Below are 18,334 nucleotides of genomic sequence, written 5' to 3' on the forward strand. Positions count from 1 at the left end.
GAGGGAAGAGGTACACCTGACACAATGTATAGTGACATTGCAGTATTTTTTTCCACTCATTTCCAAAACAACTGTAAACACCTCTGCTCCAATACGAAATCTTTTTTTTACAGATGTCTAGAAAAATGGAGGAATGTGATTCTTTCAACCCTTTTTGTACAGATTTCAAGCACATCGCTCTATTTATAGAAACACGTTGGAAGTGCGGGGCAGTTTGTTTCAGCCCTGCTGACGTACAAGGTCATTTTTTTGGTCCACAAAGGAAAGGCTTTAACATGCCTCCTTATAGCCAATAGTTAAATCGAAGCAAGAACGTTTCAAATGCAATTGCTGATCTGATCAACGTATTTATTACTGCATTTGTGTATTTATTGTTTTCCATTTTTCTTTCCTATCTCTATTTATTTGGTTATTTATTTATGCTATCTATATACTGTAAGTATTTATTTAACAATGCTCTGTATGTCTGTGTGAAACTGAAGACTTTTTCTGATGGGCACTTTTAGCTGTAGAATCCCATCGTAATACCAAAGATTAACATTGCCTCCCTGAATGTACGGCCTGAATCCCTAAAAACCTGTACCCGACCCCGACCCCGGTCCCGACCCGATCCAGCCCAGCCCACCCAGTGATGTTACGTACAGTATCTCTCTCTATCTTTAAGGCCTGGCCTTTGTTTTTGTTTTGATTTTTTTTTTGTAGAATAACGGGGATTTCTTTACTCTTGCAAATGTCTCTGTGGTCAGCTCTTAACGCCAAGGCCAAAGCTTGTTTGAATGTTGTGATAATATTAATAATTAATAATACTATGAATAATAATAATAATACTATGAATAATAATAATGATAACAATAATAATAATAATAATAACGTGGCATCCATTAGGTTCACAGGTTGCTTGTAAAGTTGTGTCCAGACCAATGCCATCTGGCGGAGTGTGTAAAGTATCTGCGGACCCACTTAAAGCGCCATCTGAAGGCCCCATTGAGTGCGAGTCCTTCAGGGTCACATGCAAACATGCGTACTGTGTGTCTGCCTGGGGAAATGCATGATTGTGACACCCTCCCTCCCCCCTTCTCTCCCTTACTTGCCCCCCCCTCCTCCGCCCCAGTGCAGCGCAGACACTCCTGTCTATGTCCAACTCAGTGTGATCTCACCGTCCTCCACATGCCAAGCCCTTCTGCCAGTTGTCTCAGTTCCAAGAGGGTTCGTTCCTGGAGTTTTTGGGGGTTTCTAAGGTGTGTTCCTCATCTTTTGGGGATCTTGGGGGTTTTTGCTCCCTGGGTTCTGAAGGTTTTAGGATTTGTTGTTGGTTCTTTTAGGGTCTTGGGTTTCTTCACGGCCTTTTGGGGTTCTTGTGGTTTGTTTCTCATCTTCCAGGGATTGTTGATTCTCTTAGGCTCTCTCTTAGGCTTGTTAGGATTTGTCCCTGGACTTCTAAGGATCTTATGGTTCGTTTCTCTTTTTTTTTTTTTTTTGGAATTTCAGATTTTGTTTCAAGGCTTCTGGAGCTCATGGGGTTCGTCCCTGGACTTCTAACAGCATTAAGGTTCATTTCTGATCATTTGGGGTTCTTGGATCTTCATTCAAGATCCTCCAGGCTTCTTAGGGTTCCCCCCTGCAACTTGCACAGGCAATATGTTTTGCGCAGTGAATGCTTAAATCAGGACAGAATCACCCAAAATCTGATTTTTCTGACCCCTGTGTAAATGCTGCCAAAGAGTGGCGAGGCTAGCTTGACCATTTTCTACCCTCCCTCTCTCTCTCTCTCTCTCTTTTTCTCTCTCTTTCTCTGTCTTTAACGTTGGAAGGGGTGGACTGCCGGGGCCCCCTTCACAGCGTGTACTTGAAAGACGGGCGGTCATGAAAGAGGCCATCGACTTTTTCGTGGACTTCAAAGAGGAGACTTTTTTCATCCCGTCTCCTCTCTGGGTATTTGGTCTGGGGTCCGCTCTCGGCCAGACCTGTGGGCTTTAGGGGGCATTCAAAGGGGGCGGGGGGAGATCAGAGAGGAGGCTGAATCATCCAGAGTGAGGATAGTGGTAGCGGTGTGTGTGTGTGTGTGTGTGTGTGTGTGTAGGAGAGGTGGGAGGGGGGGTTGTTTGAGGAACAGGAGGTGTTGGAGTAGTGGGGCATGGAGCTGAATTAAACTTTAATGAGTAACAATTGTAAGCATGCTGAGAGCAAAGGGGGGGGGGGGCGGTGGTGGGGGTGTGCAGTTGAGTCTGTACAGGGAGGAAAAAAATAAAAAATAAAAAAAGCTCGGAGGCTCCTCTGCTGACCCCTGGTCACTACTGTCATTGTATCAAAGCTGAGGTGACACCTTTCAGGTTTGTCTTTGTCTCTCTGACCGGGAGCCTAAAATGGAGACAAAGCTTTTTGTATCGAGCCACCTTCTGCTCCGTGTCAAGCAGGGAAGCTCTTCCCTCTCTGTACAGAGCAGAGGCGGGAGGGAGGAGTGAATCCAGTTGGCTGCTGCAGGTGATCCGCATTGCCATTTTAGCCTACGGCACCCCCTAGTGGCTTTTCTAGTAACTTGACCCTGAAACAAGGCCGGCTGCCGAGGCTGTTGCAGAGCAATTCTGAGGGGCGTAAATAATGAAATAGCAGAACTGAAAGCTTCCATATACTTTCAGGGTAAAAAAAAAAAAAAGAAAAAAGACCAAAAAAAACTTTTTTTTTTTGATAATGTTTAAACCAAAAAAACAACCAAAGATTGATGGGTAACTGCTGAATCATTATGTATCATGGGTAGTTTTAGCAGTTCCCTATCAGAGTTACAGTAGCACTCAGAGGATTCAAAAAAGCACCAATGGGGTTCCGCGTGCTGATTATTTATGTTTTGCATAAAACAGTATTATGTTGAGCTGGAACTGAGAAACTGACATGAGGCAGTGTCTTCAGATGGAAGTCTTTTGACTCTGTAAAACCCCAGTATCCCCCAGTCTGTCTCCACCCTCTTCCCCCTGTGTGTACATGAAGACTTTACCCATCTACCTCAACTGTGTGAGATGTTGTGTGGCAAAGATATTCCTTAACCAAAGAATCCATCCTGTCAGGGTGTCTGTCTATCTATCTATCTTGTCTGTCCATCCGTCTCTTCTTCATGCCTTTTACTCCGAACCAAATGTGCTGGAATCAATCCGTAACAGGAGCCGAACGAGGCCCCAGTCCAGCCAAAGCTTAAATCCAGTATGCTAGAGTGTCCCATCGATCCATGTTCTGTATATAAATAAAAATCATTCTCAAGACCAAAAAAGAAGGAGGTGACAATCCAAGCAAGGAGGATCTTGCTGTAATCAACGTTGCCTATTCCTTGTTTTTTCCGAAAAACTAGAATCATGTGACTTACTTTAACAGAAAAGCCCAAAAATCAAGCGCTCATCCCAAAAATAAAAAAAAGGTCAGAGGAGACAGAAGCTATTTTTCCACATTTGTAAGCCACCCCTCCCACCCCTGTTTTTTCCAAAAATGTTTAGTGTAGTTCAAATACTGTTTGATCCCACTGTTGTAAGTAGGAATTAATGAAATCCATACAAAAAGCTTTAAACGGGGAAGAGCTGAGGGAAATATTATATTTGACTGAGTCTGAGTTTCCTCAGCTTGGACTCGACCCACCATGCTTTATCGTGCCATTCTTGTCCATGTGTTAGACTTACTAATGAATGTGGCTAACCAACCAAAGGCTTTAAAAAAAAAAAAAAAGATACACAACACTTTAAACGTCAATCATGGTGGGACATTTTGTATCAACAACTAAAGAAAATCCCTTTGAATACCTCATGTGAAAATTGTTTGTTGTGATGTTGCACTAAAAAAATAAAAATGACTCATTTGTAACCCAAACATTGTGCACTGTTGACTTCATTCTGACCTTGGGGGTATAAGTGAGGGAGGGGGAAAGGGGGGGGGGGGGTCTCTGGGTTTTTAAAGGCCAACATTGACATCAGTGTTCTTTGAAAATGCTATTATCAAACATTTGAACTGTACTCTTAAATTGGATTTTATTCATCCAACAAAAATGCAAGAAATCACCCTCATGAACCCTTAAAGTTGGTCTTAAGTAGATTTAGTTGCTTTTTAGCATGATGAATATGCAGTATGTTGTGTATCTGCTTCTTTCAGCACTTCAGTGTGGCTATACGAACCCAGGACATGTTTTTCAAATGCAAATATTCTAGATTAGGGCTGCAACTAACAATTATTTTCATAATCGATTAATCTGATGATTATGTTCTCGATTCATCGATTAGTCATTTGTTCTATAAAATATCCACAACCCAAAGATATTCAGTTTATTATCGTAGAAGACTCAAGAAATCAGTATATATTCACATTAATCAAAAACAGTTAGACAATTAATTGTCTGTCGATTGATTCATTGACTATTTGTTGCAGCTTTACTCTAGATAGTGTTCAGATTTTTATAGAAATGTCACCAAAATTCATTCTCAAGTATTTGGTATCTTTGGAAGGATTCGGACACTACAAATAAAAATTACGTTTAGTGACTTTAAACACACATCACTAGTAGAAGTGATGGAGTTTAAGAGATCTGAATGATTCAGTAGTGATTCCTTAGTTTTGTTCTATTCAGGATGAAAAAGCTTGTAAATCTTCATATACAGTAAATTTTTCAATCAAAACCCATCTTACACACATTTTTTAAGTAACAGCTTTCAAAGCAATTGTTTGATATTTTGGGACTTGTACGCTCATTCGGTTTCTTGCAGAGAATTTGGTCACTACCACCCTTATGAATGCTAAATATGAAGCTACAGCCAGCAGCTCGTTTGCTCAGTTTAAGAAATAGTTCTGTAAAACCACAAATTCTTGCTTTTACAGTCCCATTTTTGTACAGATTAAACAAATGAGATAGATAGAGGTGCTGCTAGGCCGATTTTGTGCCATTTGGACAAATATAAACTAGTTGTTTGCAGTCTTTATGCTGCTGGCTATAGCTTTATATTTAATGGACAACAACAAGAGTGGTATCAATCTTTTCATCTAACTCTTCACAAGAAACTCTTCTTTTAAACAAACTCTATTGACTTTTTGAAAAAAATTATCCCGTTTGATGTGAGGTTGGTAGAAAAAAACCATACCAAAAGGCTTTTTTTTTTTGTTACATAAGACAATGTTACTTGCCTACAGGCAGTTAATATATGGTATGCTTTCACGTCAGCATGTGCACAGGATAGAGATATTTACCAGAGACTCAGGTATTGATTTTGGCGTTCATTGTGTTGTAACATGTAAAGGCTAAATTGACCAACAAGCCAATTTCCCAAAGAGACAATGGAATTCTTTCAGGCAGTTTTTATGGTAGTTGAACCTGCCGACAGACAAACCTGAAGCTGGTGGAGTAAAATCAGATCTTTACCTCCACTGTATCAACGGCACAGAACATAGATCTGATATTTACTGAAGGGAAAACTGATATATCGATCCAAACCTGTCGTGTATCACTGTGACTGAGCTCCAGCAAGGAGGATGTCTGTCCTTTTAATTTTTTTTATTTTTTTATCACACATTCAAACACAAGTATACATACAGTCTTAGAAGCAAGCATACAAGGAAGTTCTGTGATCATGTGTAGAGGAAGAATTTTATTCCTCCTCATAATATGAAAGGAAATGTACAAAAACACCTAATGTGCTGGTGTTTAAACCTTAGTATTTAAAAAAAATGCCATTTTTGGCGTATGTAGTAAAAAGAAAGTAACTTGAAATAATAAGAAAAATGTACATAAGAGATATAAGGGGAAATTAAGTTTGCAATGGATTCAGTTTGGTTTCCTGTGCAGCTACATGATGGGGTAACAGCCGTACCGAGCGATGCCACACTGGTCGTTCTTGTTGCGTGCCATCCGGATGAAGCCCTGGTCTCCAAAAGTAGCTCCCCAGCTGGATGAAACGAGAAGAATATGATTACATATAAATATTTTAGCTCTAAAGCTAAAATCTATGTTTTTTTAAATGGCACATGGTAAAGTCTTCTGCTTATTGGCAGTGGTGTGATGTAACAAGTACATTTACTAAAGTGCTGTACTTAAGTACAAATTTACGGTACCTGTATTTCCATTTTATGCTACTTTGTACTTCTGCTCCACTACATTTCAGATGGAAATATTGTACTATTTACACCACTACATTTGTTTGCCACTTATAGTTACTTGTTACTTTTCAGATTAGGATTTTACATAAAATAATATATTTTAATATTCTAACTGTTGTTTAAATTGTCTGCTCTTTTCTTTTTAAAATTTTGTGTGTAATACTTTGTAATAGGTGCTATATAAATAAAGTGTATCATTATTATTATTATCATTATTATTATAAAAATATATGATACACTTATATGTAATGATGCACTACTATTACAATCATTATCTACACGAAGTATCTAAAATTGGCTCCACATTGATGAACTGCAACATTAAAATGCTCTTACATGTATTTTTTAGTGATAAAAACAAACAGTGTAGTATACTGTAAGAATTTAACACTCTACAAGAAGCCAGTCGGCATACTTAGTACTTTTACTTTTGATACTTAAGTACATTTTGCTGGTAATACTTTTACTTGTAATGGAGTATTTTTAGACTACAGTATTTATACTTTAAGTAAAGGGTCTGAGTACTTCTTCCACCACTGCTTATTGGTATAATGTTACAAGTGAAGTCTGACACAAAACAGGAAACAAGAACTAGCGTGGCTTTTCCCTGGTTTCTACATGAAGAGAAGGTGGTGGGCAAAACACTGAGTGGATGGATGTGTAGTTGCTTAGTTTAGCTGCTCTTAATTTTTCTAAATTATCAAATCTACAGGATAAAAGACAATATATTTCTCTTCCAGTTGGCTTGTCTTCTGTCTTTATCTAATGCTAGTTTCTCAGTTTTATACAATATGCTGTGTGTTAATGTGGATAGGGCTTATCTAAAATAATTGTGGACATTATTCTGATACTAAAATCAGTTTTCAAAATAAGACACACTGTCACAAAAGTGGTCCAAAAGCTCCAAATGCTTTTGAATATTTTTATGAGCAAAGAGGGGCTAAACCAGCACTAACCCCAACGGCACAGATGTTCAAGCTTTTTCCAACGTGCTATAATGTCCTGAAAGCTGGATTAAAACATTTAACTCCATTTAAACCAATCTACTACAAAATAATTTCCCTTATATATGAAATATGGAGCAACTGAACACATGGATGATTCATTTGTGTTATGTTGTCATCATTTAACCTGTAAATCAAAGGGCCAATATTACACATCTGCACCAAAGATAACACATAACGAGAGAGAATGATTCTGGGAACTCATGATGTTTCTCATGTGGTAAGTGACAGGAAATGAAACCCCTTTTTCTTTATTATACAGAAATAATTTCATGACTTAGACCAACCATGCAATCTGAGTTTATGATTGCTTTATAGGCAGGTGGGTGAGGAATTTGGAGTCAATTTTGAGTCACCACAGCACTCATGTCAGCAAATCACTCGAAACATGAACAACACAGTTGTCATGACTTCCCTATTTCACTTCCCCTTTGTCCTCCAGCATACCCAGAATGCACCACGCAGGGGAACAGATGCAGGGAGGAGCATGCAGGAACTATATATTGACTTAGTTTATATATTCTGTATATTCTTACCTGTTCTTTACCAGCCAATAGTCTTGTCCATTCAGTGTGCCGTAGCCCACAGCTAACACACCATGGTTCACCTTCTGAGAGCAGGACGGGTCATCGTACACTCCTGAAATGACATCATCATCATATTTATATAATTGCAACCTTCACAATTACACCTCAAGAGAACTTTCACAACTTGAACATATATAAATAAATATTAGTTCAATGTTATGTTTGTGTTTTTCTTCAGGGGAAAAGATTATATGTAAATGTGACCTGATTCTTGCATAAATACATGTTTCATAAACTTTTTTCAGTCAACTACCTTATGTCCATGTCCCACCCCTCTCAAAAAAACAATATCTCTTCATATTCATGTCAATAAAGATGAGAGCCTGTGCAGCTGATGACGTGTGAACATACCGCTTCTGTAGAAAGTAAATCTGGGCCGCGTGGCGTCGATGGCTACTGAAATGGGTCCGATGGTGGCGAGCGCCTGTTTCAGAGCCCCCTCGTCCCCCTGAGGCAGGAAGCTGTAGTCGGAGCAGTTGGCAGCGCGGTTCATGGAGTTGTAGCGGCATTGTTGTTCCTGAAATAAGAGGACAAACTGGGCTTAAAACTAAGAATTTACACGTGATTTATGTGAAATATACTTGATGCTATTAGAGATATTTCTAATATTTATTAAACATTTTTGAAGGGGATGTTTAATAAATGGTCATCGCGCAAGAAATAAAACATTAAGCTGAGGTGAAGAGTATTGAGACTAACCCAATTTACAAGGAACTAAAACATGATGAACATGATGTTCATTCTTAGTGGAAACAAGTAGGAATCCAGTGCAAACTCAGGTTTACAGTTAAATTCCAGTATGAGATAACAATGTGGGTGTAAAACAGCAACAAGAAGTTAAGTCCGACCCTTCAGGCTGTAGACAGCAACACTCTTTTCACTTGTCTGTGGTCTGCTGTTAATGTCTCTTTGGAGCAACAATAAATTAATCGGAGCGGACAACATGTTTGTCCTCCAGGCTTCATCTGGTTCGCAGTTGTTTGTTTTTGTGTGGAGGAGGAGGAGGAGGAAGGCAGTTCTGAGCGGATCCGACAGACTGTTCCGGCCTCGCGGAGGTGTTGTGGCTCTTAAACAACCCAAAAATAAATTAAAAACTGTATCTCTAATGTGAAATGTTCTCTTAATGAGCACTGCGACTGTTATCTGTGTCTGAAATTTACTTTCTGGATCATCTGCCAAGAGCTGGAAAATGTAAAAATGTTGAAAATGTTTTTTTTTAAAAAAACAAAAACAAAAGTAAAGCTGATCACGGACAAATGTCATCCTAAATTTTATTTCATTTTCATGTGTAGGAACAAGTATCTAGAAATGAATTTTACTTGATTTTTTAAATTTATGCTGACTGTAAATCTTTTATATGTTCCTATCAGGAAAGTAAAAAGTCTGATGGTTGTTTTGGTTTGTTTGTTTGTTTTTTGATAAAATGTGTGTATATTGAGAAACGGAGTCCAGAGAATAGAGATTTTCGTGCTTTTTAAGTGCTGCTATCCAGGTTAAGATGATGTTATGACTTTGCAACCAGGGGAAACGCACCTGTGTTGCAACCAGTGTTTTAATTTCTTGTTTGACAACTGCTAAAGAGGTCATAAACACCATAGAAGCATCAAGTAACAAAATACATGAGTTTGTGGGTTACAGATCCATACAAATCTATATTAGCACTGACCTGCTGTTTCATGTTTTTAATTATCTTTCACATTTTTTGCCCAGTAACAAAGCTCAAAGTGATCCAATTAGTTTCACATAGTTTCTCACATGTCCTAAAACGACTCCCTGGAGTCCAAGCTTAATGGATTTTCCTAAATCTGTGTCTGTCTGACACATTTTTGACCAGCAGGTTAAAGCAGTTACTTACGCGTCCAACGTAGGGGTATGAAGCGTCAGAGTCGATGCCCTGGTTGTCCTTGACGTACTCGAAGGCTTGGTCCATGAAGCCACCGTTGCAGCCGTGGTTGCCGTATTTGCTTGAACAGTCCACCAGGTTTTGGGGGCTGAGGTCCACCAGCTTCCCTGTTTTCTTGGCTAACTGACCCTCCAGGGCCCCGGCAGCACTGAAGGCCCAGCAGGAGCCACAAGCACCCTGGATTCAAATGACTGTTGTTATTTTAATATCATGGACACAATGTAAAAAAAAAAAGGATGCATCATATTCTCAGTCCAAAAGTGTTGTTGCAGCCGCTGCATTATACCAAATGGAAATATTCTAAATGTCTTGTGCACTTTATACTTTTCCACATTTGGCAGCACACGATAAGTCGGTTAAGACGGAGCCAGCAGAGTTCAAGAGGTTGAAGGACTCCACCGACTCTTTGGGAATTCAGCCCGTTAGTCAATTTAGCTTTTACATGTTGCAACAGAAGGAACGCCAGAATCAATACTTGTGTGTCTCTGGTTGAATGATACTCATCTACACAACATGAGGTGGTGACAAGTTGAGTCTAAAAATGTGCTTTTTTTTCTTCAAAACATAATAAGGAGTCTGCCAGCAGGATGCCAACTTTTTTCAAGAATTTGCAACTTGAAAGTTTAAAATTCTACACGTTCTTACTATTGACTTTTCAGTACATGAAGGTTTAAAGTTTTCCACTTACAAAACTGTACATTCTAAGCAGGCTGAACTGCTGAGCAATAAGTATGTTTTACTCTTTCAATTGAAGACATTTTTACAGAACAGATGTGGTTTAAACTACGGTCCTGAGAAAAGAACGTAATTGTTATTTTGTTAAGTGATTTAGATTTCAATCTTTTTATTTGTTCAATTTATTTTCATGTCATCATATCTTACAACTGAAATTTGTCTGTGTGTCTTTAAGACTTTGTAGAAATATTATTTATTTATGTACTGCTCTTATAAAGATGCTCCAAAAACAATTTTTGTAATTTTTCAAGTTCAACCATATAAAATACAGTAAAAATTTAATATAATTTCTTCAGGACCAGGGTATGAAAACTGAAAAAATGTCAGACAAAATATAAAAGAAACCAAGACAAAAACATAAAATAAACTTGCAATAAAAGTTCAAATGAAGTGAATATAGCAGTGTGAAGAAATCAAACAGACATATACTGTACATACGAGTGTGTGTGTTTTTACAGTATGTTAGCTGAGGTGTGTGTTGAGTGCTGGGAAGCTATTTGTCTTCATGAAGATGTCGTAATAAAGTCTTCCTAAAAACTAGTTCCTGCTTCTGACAGTGGAACAAGTAATAAGTATAAAAAGTTATAAATTTGAAGTGGAAGTTCAAGGATCTAAGAAGCCAAATGAAGGCTGTACACACATTTCTAACACTAATTTATACAAACAGTGGCTTAAAAAAAAGTGATGAGAGAGAGAGCTCAGATATTTAATTGATAAAAATAAAAAAACAACAGTTGTTAGAGGGTGAGTTGTCCTGTGTGTAGAGCAGTGATCTCACACTTCTGCAGCAACAAGAACAAAGTGGGTGGATGTGACAAAAAAACTTGCAAAACTTGCAAAACTGGCAGCCGTGGTGGCGACTTCTTGTGTAAGCACAGACTGAGTCCACAAAAACGGAACGGGATGAATGTGGGAAATGAGACCAGCGGGATGACAACACTGTCGATTGCATCACTGTGAGTCACGAGATGCTTGTGATGAATCCTGCCGACTGCGTTCTCATGCTGAGGTAAACAAATCACAGTATATGTGTGTGTGTTTTTCTGTTTTTTTACCTGCATCTTGACGCTGGTGACACAGCCCTTCTCTCTCCAGTCTATGCTGTCTGGTGCGTCAGCGCCTGTGGCCCCCAGAAAAGGAGATGGCCCCCTCTTGAGGTCAGTGGGAGGAGTGAGCGTGGCGAAGTACAGCTGGATCTCCTCTGGTGTCTAACAAATGATGAGATTATCAGCAACTAAAGAGCTGGAGTTCAACTTTATTTATTTAGCTGGATTTTTAAGGGCAGAAATCCAGTAAAAGAGTCTGTTGTGATTCATTTCCGTCATCGAATGTCAACAAATGTGTGAAATTGTGTGTAATGTGTGTAATTTATCTTTTATATTCTCTCACTTTTCCTAATTTGCTGTTTTGTTGATGTTGTGTGAAACACTTTGTAACTTTAATTAAAGTTATATCTAAATGTGTCTTTATTTATTTACTTTTCTTTCATTTTTGTTCTTTTTTTCTTCCTTTTGATAATTTTACATCCTTTAATCTGATCTTTTCTTTTCAACAAACTTACTGTAATTATCACTTTCTCTCATTTGCATGTCACATTTTTTTCCAGTTAAAGCTGCTTTATGCAATGTTTCTATGTTAATAATGCATCAAATTACCATGTGTGTGTGTGATGCCTTTCATATGTGTGAAAGGCATCGTTTATAGGGACGAACCAACAGAAAATTATGATAAACTGCAGTTCCTCTCAGCTCTACGGAGCATTTTAGCGTCTTTCAGTTCATCGTTTTGGTTTTACAGCCTGAAACTTTACTGTTTGGTTCAAGTTTTACTGCTTTCATCATGTTCACTACTGGCAGCAAGCAGCTGTATTCACCAAAAAACCTCTGATAAACCAACCGAACACTAAACAGCTGGGGAACATTAAAATAAAGACACGCTTACATTCATCAGGTGGCCATAAAAGTGTTTCTGTCTGTCTGCTGGATGTGTAAATAAGCAACTACGTGCTAACAGATTAACCACAACACCTCTATTAGGTCAGTGTTGTATTTATAGTTTGTTCTACTGCCAAAAAGTGGCCAAAAAAGTCAATGAATGAAGCTTTAAATGTATTTAAATGTAATGCTCTCACCCTCTAACCAAGTATATGAAGTATTGTGACAATAATGAGTTCATTTATAAGAACATTTCATGTAACAACAGGAGAAAATATTCAACATTCATTCAAATCTATGAACAGAGAGCAATCGAAGAAAGATCTGCTATCTGTAGTCAGTTCCTCAGTGTTGCAGTTGCATGAGATCATATATAAATCTTAATTACTGAAATATGAGACTTTCAGAAGAACACATTTTAATGCCCCGGATAACATTACTGTTGGTATACAAATGTAATGCCAGTAAAGTTAATCAGATAAGTTAATCATGTGTCATTCTACACTTTCTTGGCAGCTCTCCGTTCGCTGGGTGAGCTGAGTTTACTTCCTCTTCAGCTCTCAGGGAACAGAGGCCGTGTTTCTAGTGGCGTAAATAAAGATCATTAAACTGAACTCAAATTCACTTTGAGTATCGCCAAAGCGTCTCCCAGACAGACCGAGGCGAGATGGGTTAAAGGACGCAAACCAGCGAGTTGATATTCTAGTACGGAGTGAATGTTTTAGTCATTCATGAAGTTAAGACTCAGAAACATACTGTAGGCTATTCGCTGCATATGCAAGCAGCCGCGGATCGACGGACGAGCTGAGGGCAGAAATCATCTCATTAGTTCGACGAAGTCTCAAAGGCCTCGGACGAGAAACTACAGTTTCTCAGGCAAAGTAAAGTCCGACTGGAGGAGCCAAAGGGTAAATAGATAAAGTCCAGATGCAACAACATGACCTAATTTACATTCAGCAAGAGGTTAAAGGAAACTTAGTGTGATTTATTTCCTCATTATCTCGAGCTTTTTATGTTCTTAAAAACAATTAGTTAATGATTACAAACGTTTTATATCTCCAGCTTCTCAGATGTGATTAATTGCACTTTTTTTTTTACATTTAATATAGTTTTTAATAGCTGAATAAATGAACTTGTGTGTTTGGTTTTTTTTGGTTAATACTTAAAGACATCACTCTGGCCTCTGGTAACTCTGGGATATTTGTTTGTTATCACACTGTCTAGACTCAAAGGTTGCTCGATTAATCAAAGAATAACAGGAGCAATGGAGAGTTCAGTGGTCAGCTGAGCCGGATTTTTGTCATTTGGGTATTTCTTAATTCTGGAGAAGAACCTAGAAATTTTGGTTTCACTTCGGGTCTCTATAAATGATTCTTTATTTGATGAATAATGCCTGACATACTGGGATACTCCACTCTTGATACAAGAGGTCACACTTAAACCTCAGACGCTCTGATCAGATCCTCTTTATGGTCGTTTTAGATCTACAGAAGATTGATCGTTTCTCTTTGTGTCTTTTGTTGTTTGTTTGTTTTTTCATTATTGAGTCTGTGAGTGTTTGTTTGAGACAAGTTGATGGTTTATCCAGAAATAGTACATCTTCTAAAAAAAAACAAAAAAAAAAACAGTAGCTTGGTTCTGTAGTTTTTTAGTAAATGTTACTTAAACCAGAGGAAACAGTGTGTTTGTTATGTGTTATCTGTGAGGATTTATCAGCAGCTTCGTGCTTTAAGGGTCAAATCTTGTTGATATAATACCTTAATGTTTTATATCCCCAAACAAATTTTCATCTAATTTAATTAAGCCACATTGAGGGTCCAGTTGTCTGCTACCTTGTCAGTAATCCAGCTTGTATATAAAAATCTATCTAACCATACTTCTTTATAAAGATAAGTATAGCAGGGCCGGTGTACTTTCATGTGAAGTGCGTGGAGTCAATAATGTAGAAGAAGAAGTTCCTCTTTTTTAACACTTGCGCTGTTGTGAAACAGCCTTCTGCTACCCACCCAAGAAGAGCTGCTAGAGGTCAGGTCAGGACTTATTTATGGATCACATCGGTCTCATATTCATAAGGAAATGAAAGACGTTTTTACTTTAGTCGTCAAATTGACTTTGTTGTACTGTTGTACTGTGATGATGTGTCCGTTATTATCTTTTATTTAAGTTGTGATCATGTGATTTTGGATTTCATGTGTTTTTTATGTCTATTTGTCTTTAAACATGTTGGAATTAAGTGTTTTCACTTCAATATGTTTGTTTTGTGTCTGTAATCCATCAATAAATCATATCATATCATATCATATATCGGCTGAACTTTGAACATCACGATTAATGAATAACGGCGATAATCATAAAACTTGATTTGATCTCTGTAAGAAAAACAGTAGAGTGATCGAGTGTCTCACCAGGTCTCCCATGAAGTTCATGCCCAGTTCGTAGGTGTGAATCCCCATCGAGGCCTCCAGGTTGTGCATGGTAATGAGCATCAGGTTCTTCTCCCACAATCCCCTGCGGTGCATATTCTCCACCTTAACACGCATACATACAGAATGAGTGCACGAGGTCAAATACTAACTGAACTAAAAACATTTTTTTGAATTTGAATATTTAGCATTTAGCATTTTTACAGCATACATCACTATTGTACGTCTTTCCGTGCGTTTTCTTCCACAGGTCCCAGTGGATGTCCAGCCGGCTGTCAAACGTGGCTGCCGCTCCCACGCACAGGGAGACGAGCAGAAGACTCCCCAACATCAGGCCTGTAAACACACGGAGAGAAACATTGACCACATGAGAAGACAGGATGTCACCTGACCTTTGACGAGACGGCTACAAGCTAACGCTGGGAAGACGATCTGCAGATAAACCTCAACTTAGAAAACAGACGAAAAAGTATTCGCTTCATAAAAACCACAAAGAGAACACATAGTCTCAGAGATTGGAGGATTAGTCATAGAAAGAACTTCTTAAAATATGAATAAGATACAAATGTCTACTTATAGTTCGTTCACACAGGACCTTGACATTCACAAAGATACATAAACCTTATTTATTTATTAGAAGAATTCCACGTACAGTTCAGAAACCCAACTTCTCTGTCTTAATGTCTCACTTAAATGTTTATCTGGATACTCAGAAAAACTCCCAAGTTACAGCAACAAATTTAGTTTGCGATTTAATTTATTTTATATTTTTTAGGGTGACAATGTAACACGTCAGGGGACTAGAGAGAAAAAAAATAGCTTTTTGGCTAACCAATAAACCAATAAACCAATAAATGTATTGACTGATTTTCAAAACTCATGAGCATACAAACCTTATTTGTGGACTTTTTTCAACACTGCTCTGTTTTTTATTTACTTGTGTACCTTTTATATGCTATTGTGATTTGAATTTAGAAGCTCAGCAAACTAGCTAGCCTAGATAAGCTAATTTAGCATGATTAATTAGCATATTTTCAGTTAGTAGCAGCAGTGTGAACCTAAAGTTGCTAGCTTGTCTTACAATGTAAACTTTTACCTGACTGTAACTACTTAGTCAGAATAAACTAAGCACTTTATTGGCTTCAGATACTTACATTAAACACGATAATCAGTGAAGTTAATTTTCTCAGAGTCAGAAAACCCAGAGAGCTCAAAATGTTGTTTTACTAGTTTCAGTTAGGGAAGGATTTTTTTCAGTAGTCACCACAGAATTTATATATCTGACAAATATTTAGGAATAAAATGAAGCACAAATACAGCTCTGAGACAGCTGACTGCATGAGGAACAAAACTGAATTTTGTTTTTGTGTACATTCTGCTTCTGTATGTAGAGGAAGTGGTTTTCATAAGTGTGTTGCAGCTAAGGCGCCTCTGCCAGTCAGTTGGGTAAGAAATCAGCAGCAACACATCAACACATGCTGCCTTTTCCAGTAAGAAGCTGGTGAAGGGAGGATTTTTTTTTTTTTATCTCTTGTGTATAATGTAATAGCCGCCCTCATATAGGCTTTGGCTGTTTCCCATAAAGTTAATGCAGATGTGTCTGGAGTGCGAATAGCAAAATAGGATTTAGATGCCAACGTCTGGACAGACAGTCATAATATGAAGTGTCTAATTCTAGGCAGAAGTGCAGAGTGATCAGGAAGGACACATGAATTAATCCTGCGTATGAGGGTATGATCTAAGTGGGTCTTGACACACATGAGTAATAAATTCATGAATATTATGTGGATATGAAATGAATGTATAATCCCTTTCTTAGGGGTTTATTGTCCTCCATGCGTCCAGCAATCCTAGTTCAACATAATTCTTTGACATTTTTTGGTGGTTGCCAATCGTTTAGGAGGATTATAACCCATCACCATGTCTACACAACTGTACTATCAAAGATTATATAATGAGTTGGTACGGATGAGACAAGAGTCTAGAGTGAAATGATCTGTCAAATACATTTGGAGCATAAACAGATCTTATTAACATGTACTCCCCCCAAAAAGGAAAACCTGCTATTAAAATATATCTTCCATTCTTATCTGATAGACTTTTATCAGTGGTTAAAGTTGAGCTTTTTATGAATTAATATTGCTACGCCTCTGCTCTTAGAGTTATATGAGGAATAAAAGACGTGTCCAACACATTCCCTCCTAAGTTTAATGTGTTCGGTGTCGGTATGATGTGTCTCTTGTAGTGTAACTATTCCTATATTATCTTTCTTTAACTCTGAGAGAATCTTGTGCCTTTTAACTGCTGATACTGTTAATATTGAGCGTGGTAAGTTTGGTAGCACTATTCATACTATAGTTTAAAATTATGTCCAAATTTACAAATGAGAAAATCCATCCACACATAAATCAAAACAATCATCTAAAGTTAAACTTCCAAACAGTGAGATATCATAACATATGCTGGATTTAACACAAGATTAGGGTATTTTAAATAAATACTCTGCTTACTATTGGATTACACTGTAGAAGCGTTTCAGTTTTACCACTTTATCAAAAACACACAACATACAAGAGCCCGTCCTGCCACCTGGGATTTGGACCAAAAGATTAAATAAAATTAAAAAAAAAAATACAAAAAAGAATCTCATACTAGTACAAGGAAGATGTAATATAAATCAACTGACTACTAATGATTAGTCAGGTTAGTCAGGTTTTAGGTCAGTTACAGTGTATAGTGCGCAGATCTGCATGTGTCACCTGATCCACCTCAGAGGTAAACCGAGAATATGATCAAGACTATTTTATTTGATGAATCTAGAAACTTAAATAACAAAAAGTAGGCTTCAAGTGTCATTTGCTACCCGACTGCTTCTGGATAAGCGATATTGTTGACAAATATTAATAGGAAATAATAGATCAGGCCTATAATAAAGGTTTTTAATGATAAAATACCTACAGTAAAAGCTTAAATACCCTATAAATTACACTGTATTTACAGGCTAATGTTGTCCTAAAGTCATTTTAAACCACCTCATCCACATTATACCTTGTTTTAACCACGTTATAGCAACATAATAATGATTTTCCGTCATGTGACAAACAACACCTGCAGCCTTTACACGATCAAAAGAATCCCTCATTATAAAACAGAAAAACGAAAGTAAAAACAAATACACGTTAAATGACTTTACAGATGTATTTCCCGTCTTAAATGTCTTAAACATGAACATAAAAAGCGTCAGATTGGATTAAAAGTGTAAAATTATTTGAGGAAGAACTTGCCTTGATCAGTCGGACGCATCGTTGCTTTGTTGAATAGTCTACACTCCCTTCAATCCTTTTCCTGGTTCTTATTTATCATGAAAGTGTCACATGGTCTGTGGCAGCTCTTCCTCTTTAGAAACAGAAAGCTACATGTATGTTTGGTAATCTCAAGAAGAAACTGCGCACGGTGCTCTCATTAAAAAGAGGAAACACCGACTCTGTAAACCTGACTGAGCAAAACTGATCAATCCTTTCGAAAGATTAAAAGCCTCAAAACAAAACAAAAACAAAGAAACACGAGAGCTTTATTTGGTTATTGATTAGAATAAAGCAAATAAAGCGAATAGCCAGCACATTTAGAAACA

General features: G+C 37.7%; 1 protein-coding gene across 1 annotated transcript; it reads right to left on the minus strand.

Annotated features, from left to right (window-relative positions):
- Positions 1-5,498: 5,498 nt before the first annotated feature.
- On the minus strand, positions 5,499-18,161 carry ctss2.1 (cathepsin S, ortholog2, tandem duplicate 1). Its single transcript, XM_044358577.1, has 8 exons — positions 17,988-18,161; positions 14,915-15,039; positions 14,686-14,808; positions 11,402-11,554; positions 9,564-9,788; positions 8,060-8,225; positions 7,658-7,760; positions 5,499-5,906 (listed from the first exon to the last, which is right to left on the minus strand). The coding sequence occupies exons 1-8, from the start codon at positions 18,004-18,006 to the stop codon at positions 5,807-5,809; spliced, it is 1,014 nt and encodes a 337-aa protein (XP_044214512.1). The 5' UTR covers positions 18,007-18,161; the 3' UTR covers positions 5,499-5,806.
- Between the last annotated feature and the right edge of the window lie 173 nt (positions 18,162-18,334).

This window comes from Thunnus albacares, chromosome 8, assembly GCF_914725855.1.
Source record: "Thunnus albacares chromosome 8, fThuAlb1.1, whole genome shotgun sequence".
NCBI classification, from domain to species: Eukaryota; Metazoa; Chordata; class Actinopteri; order Scombriformes; family Scombridae; genus Thunnus; species Thunnus albacares.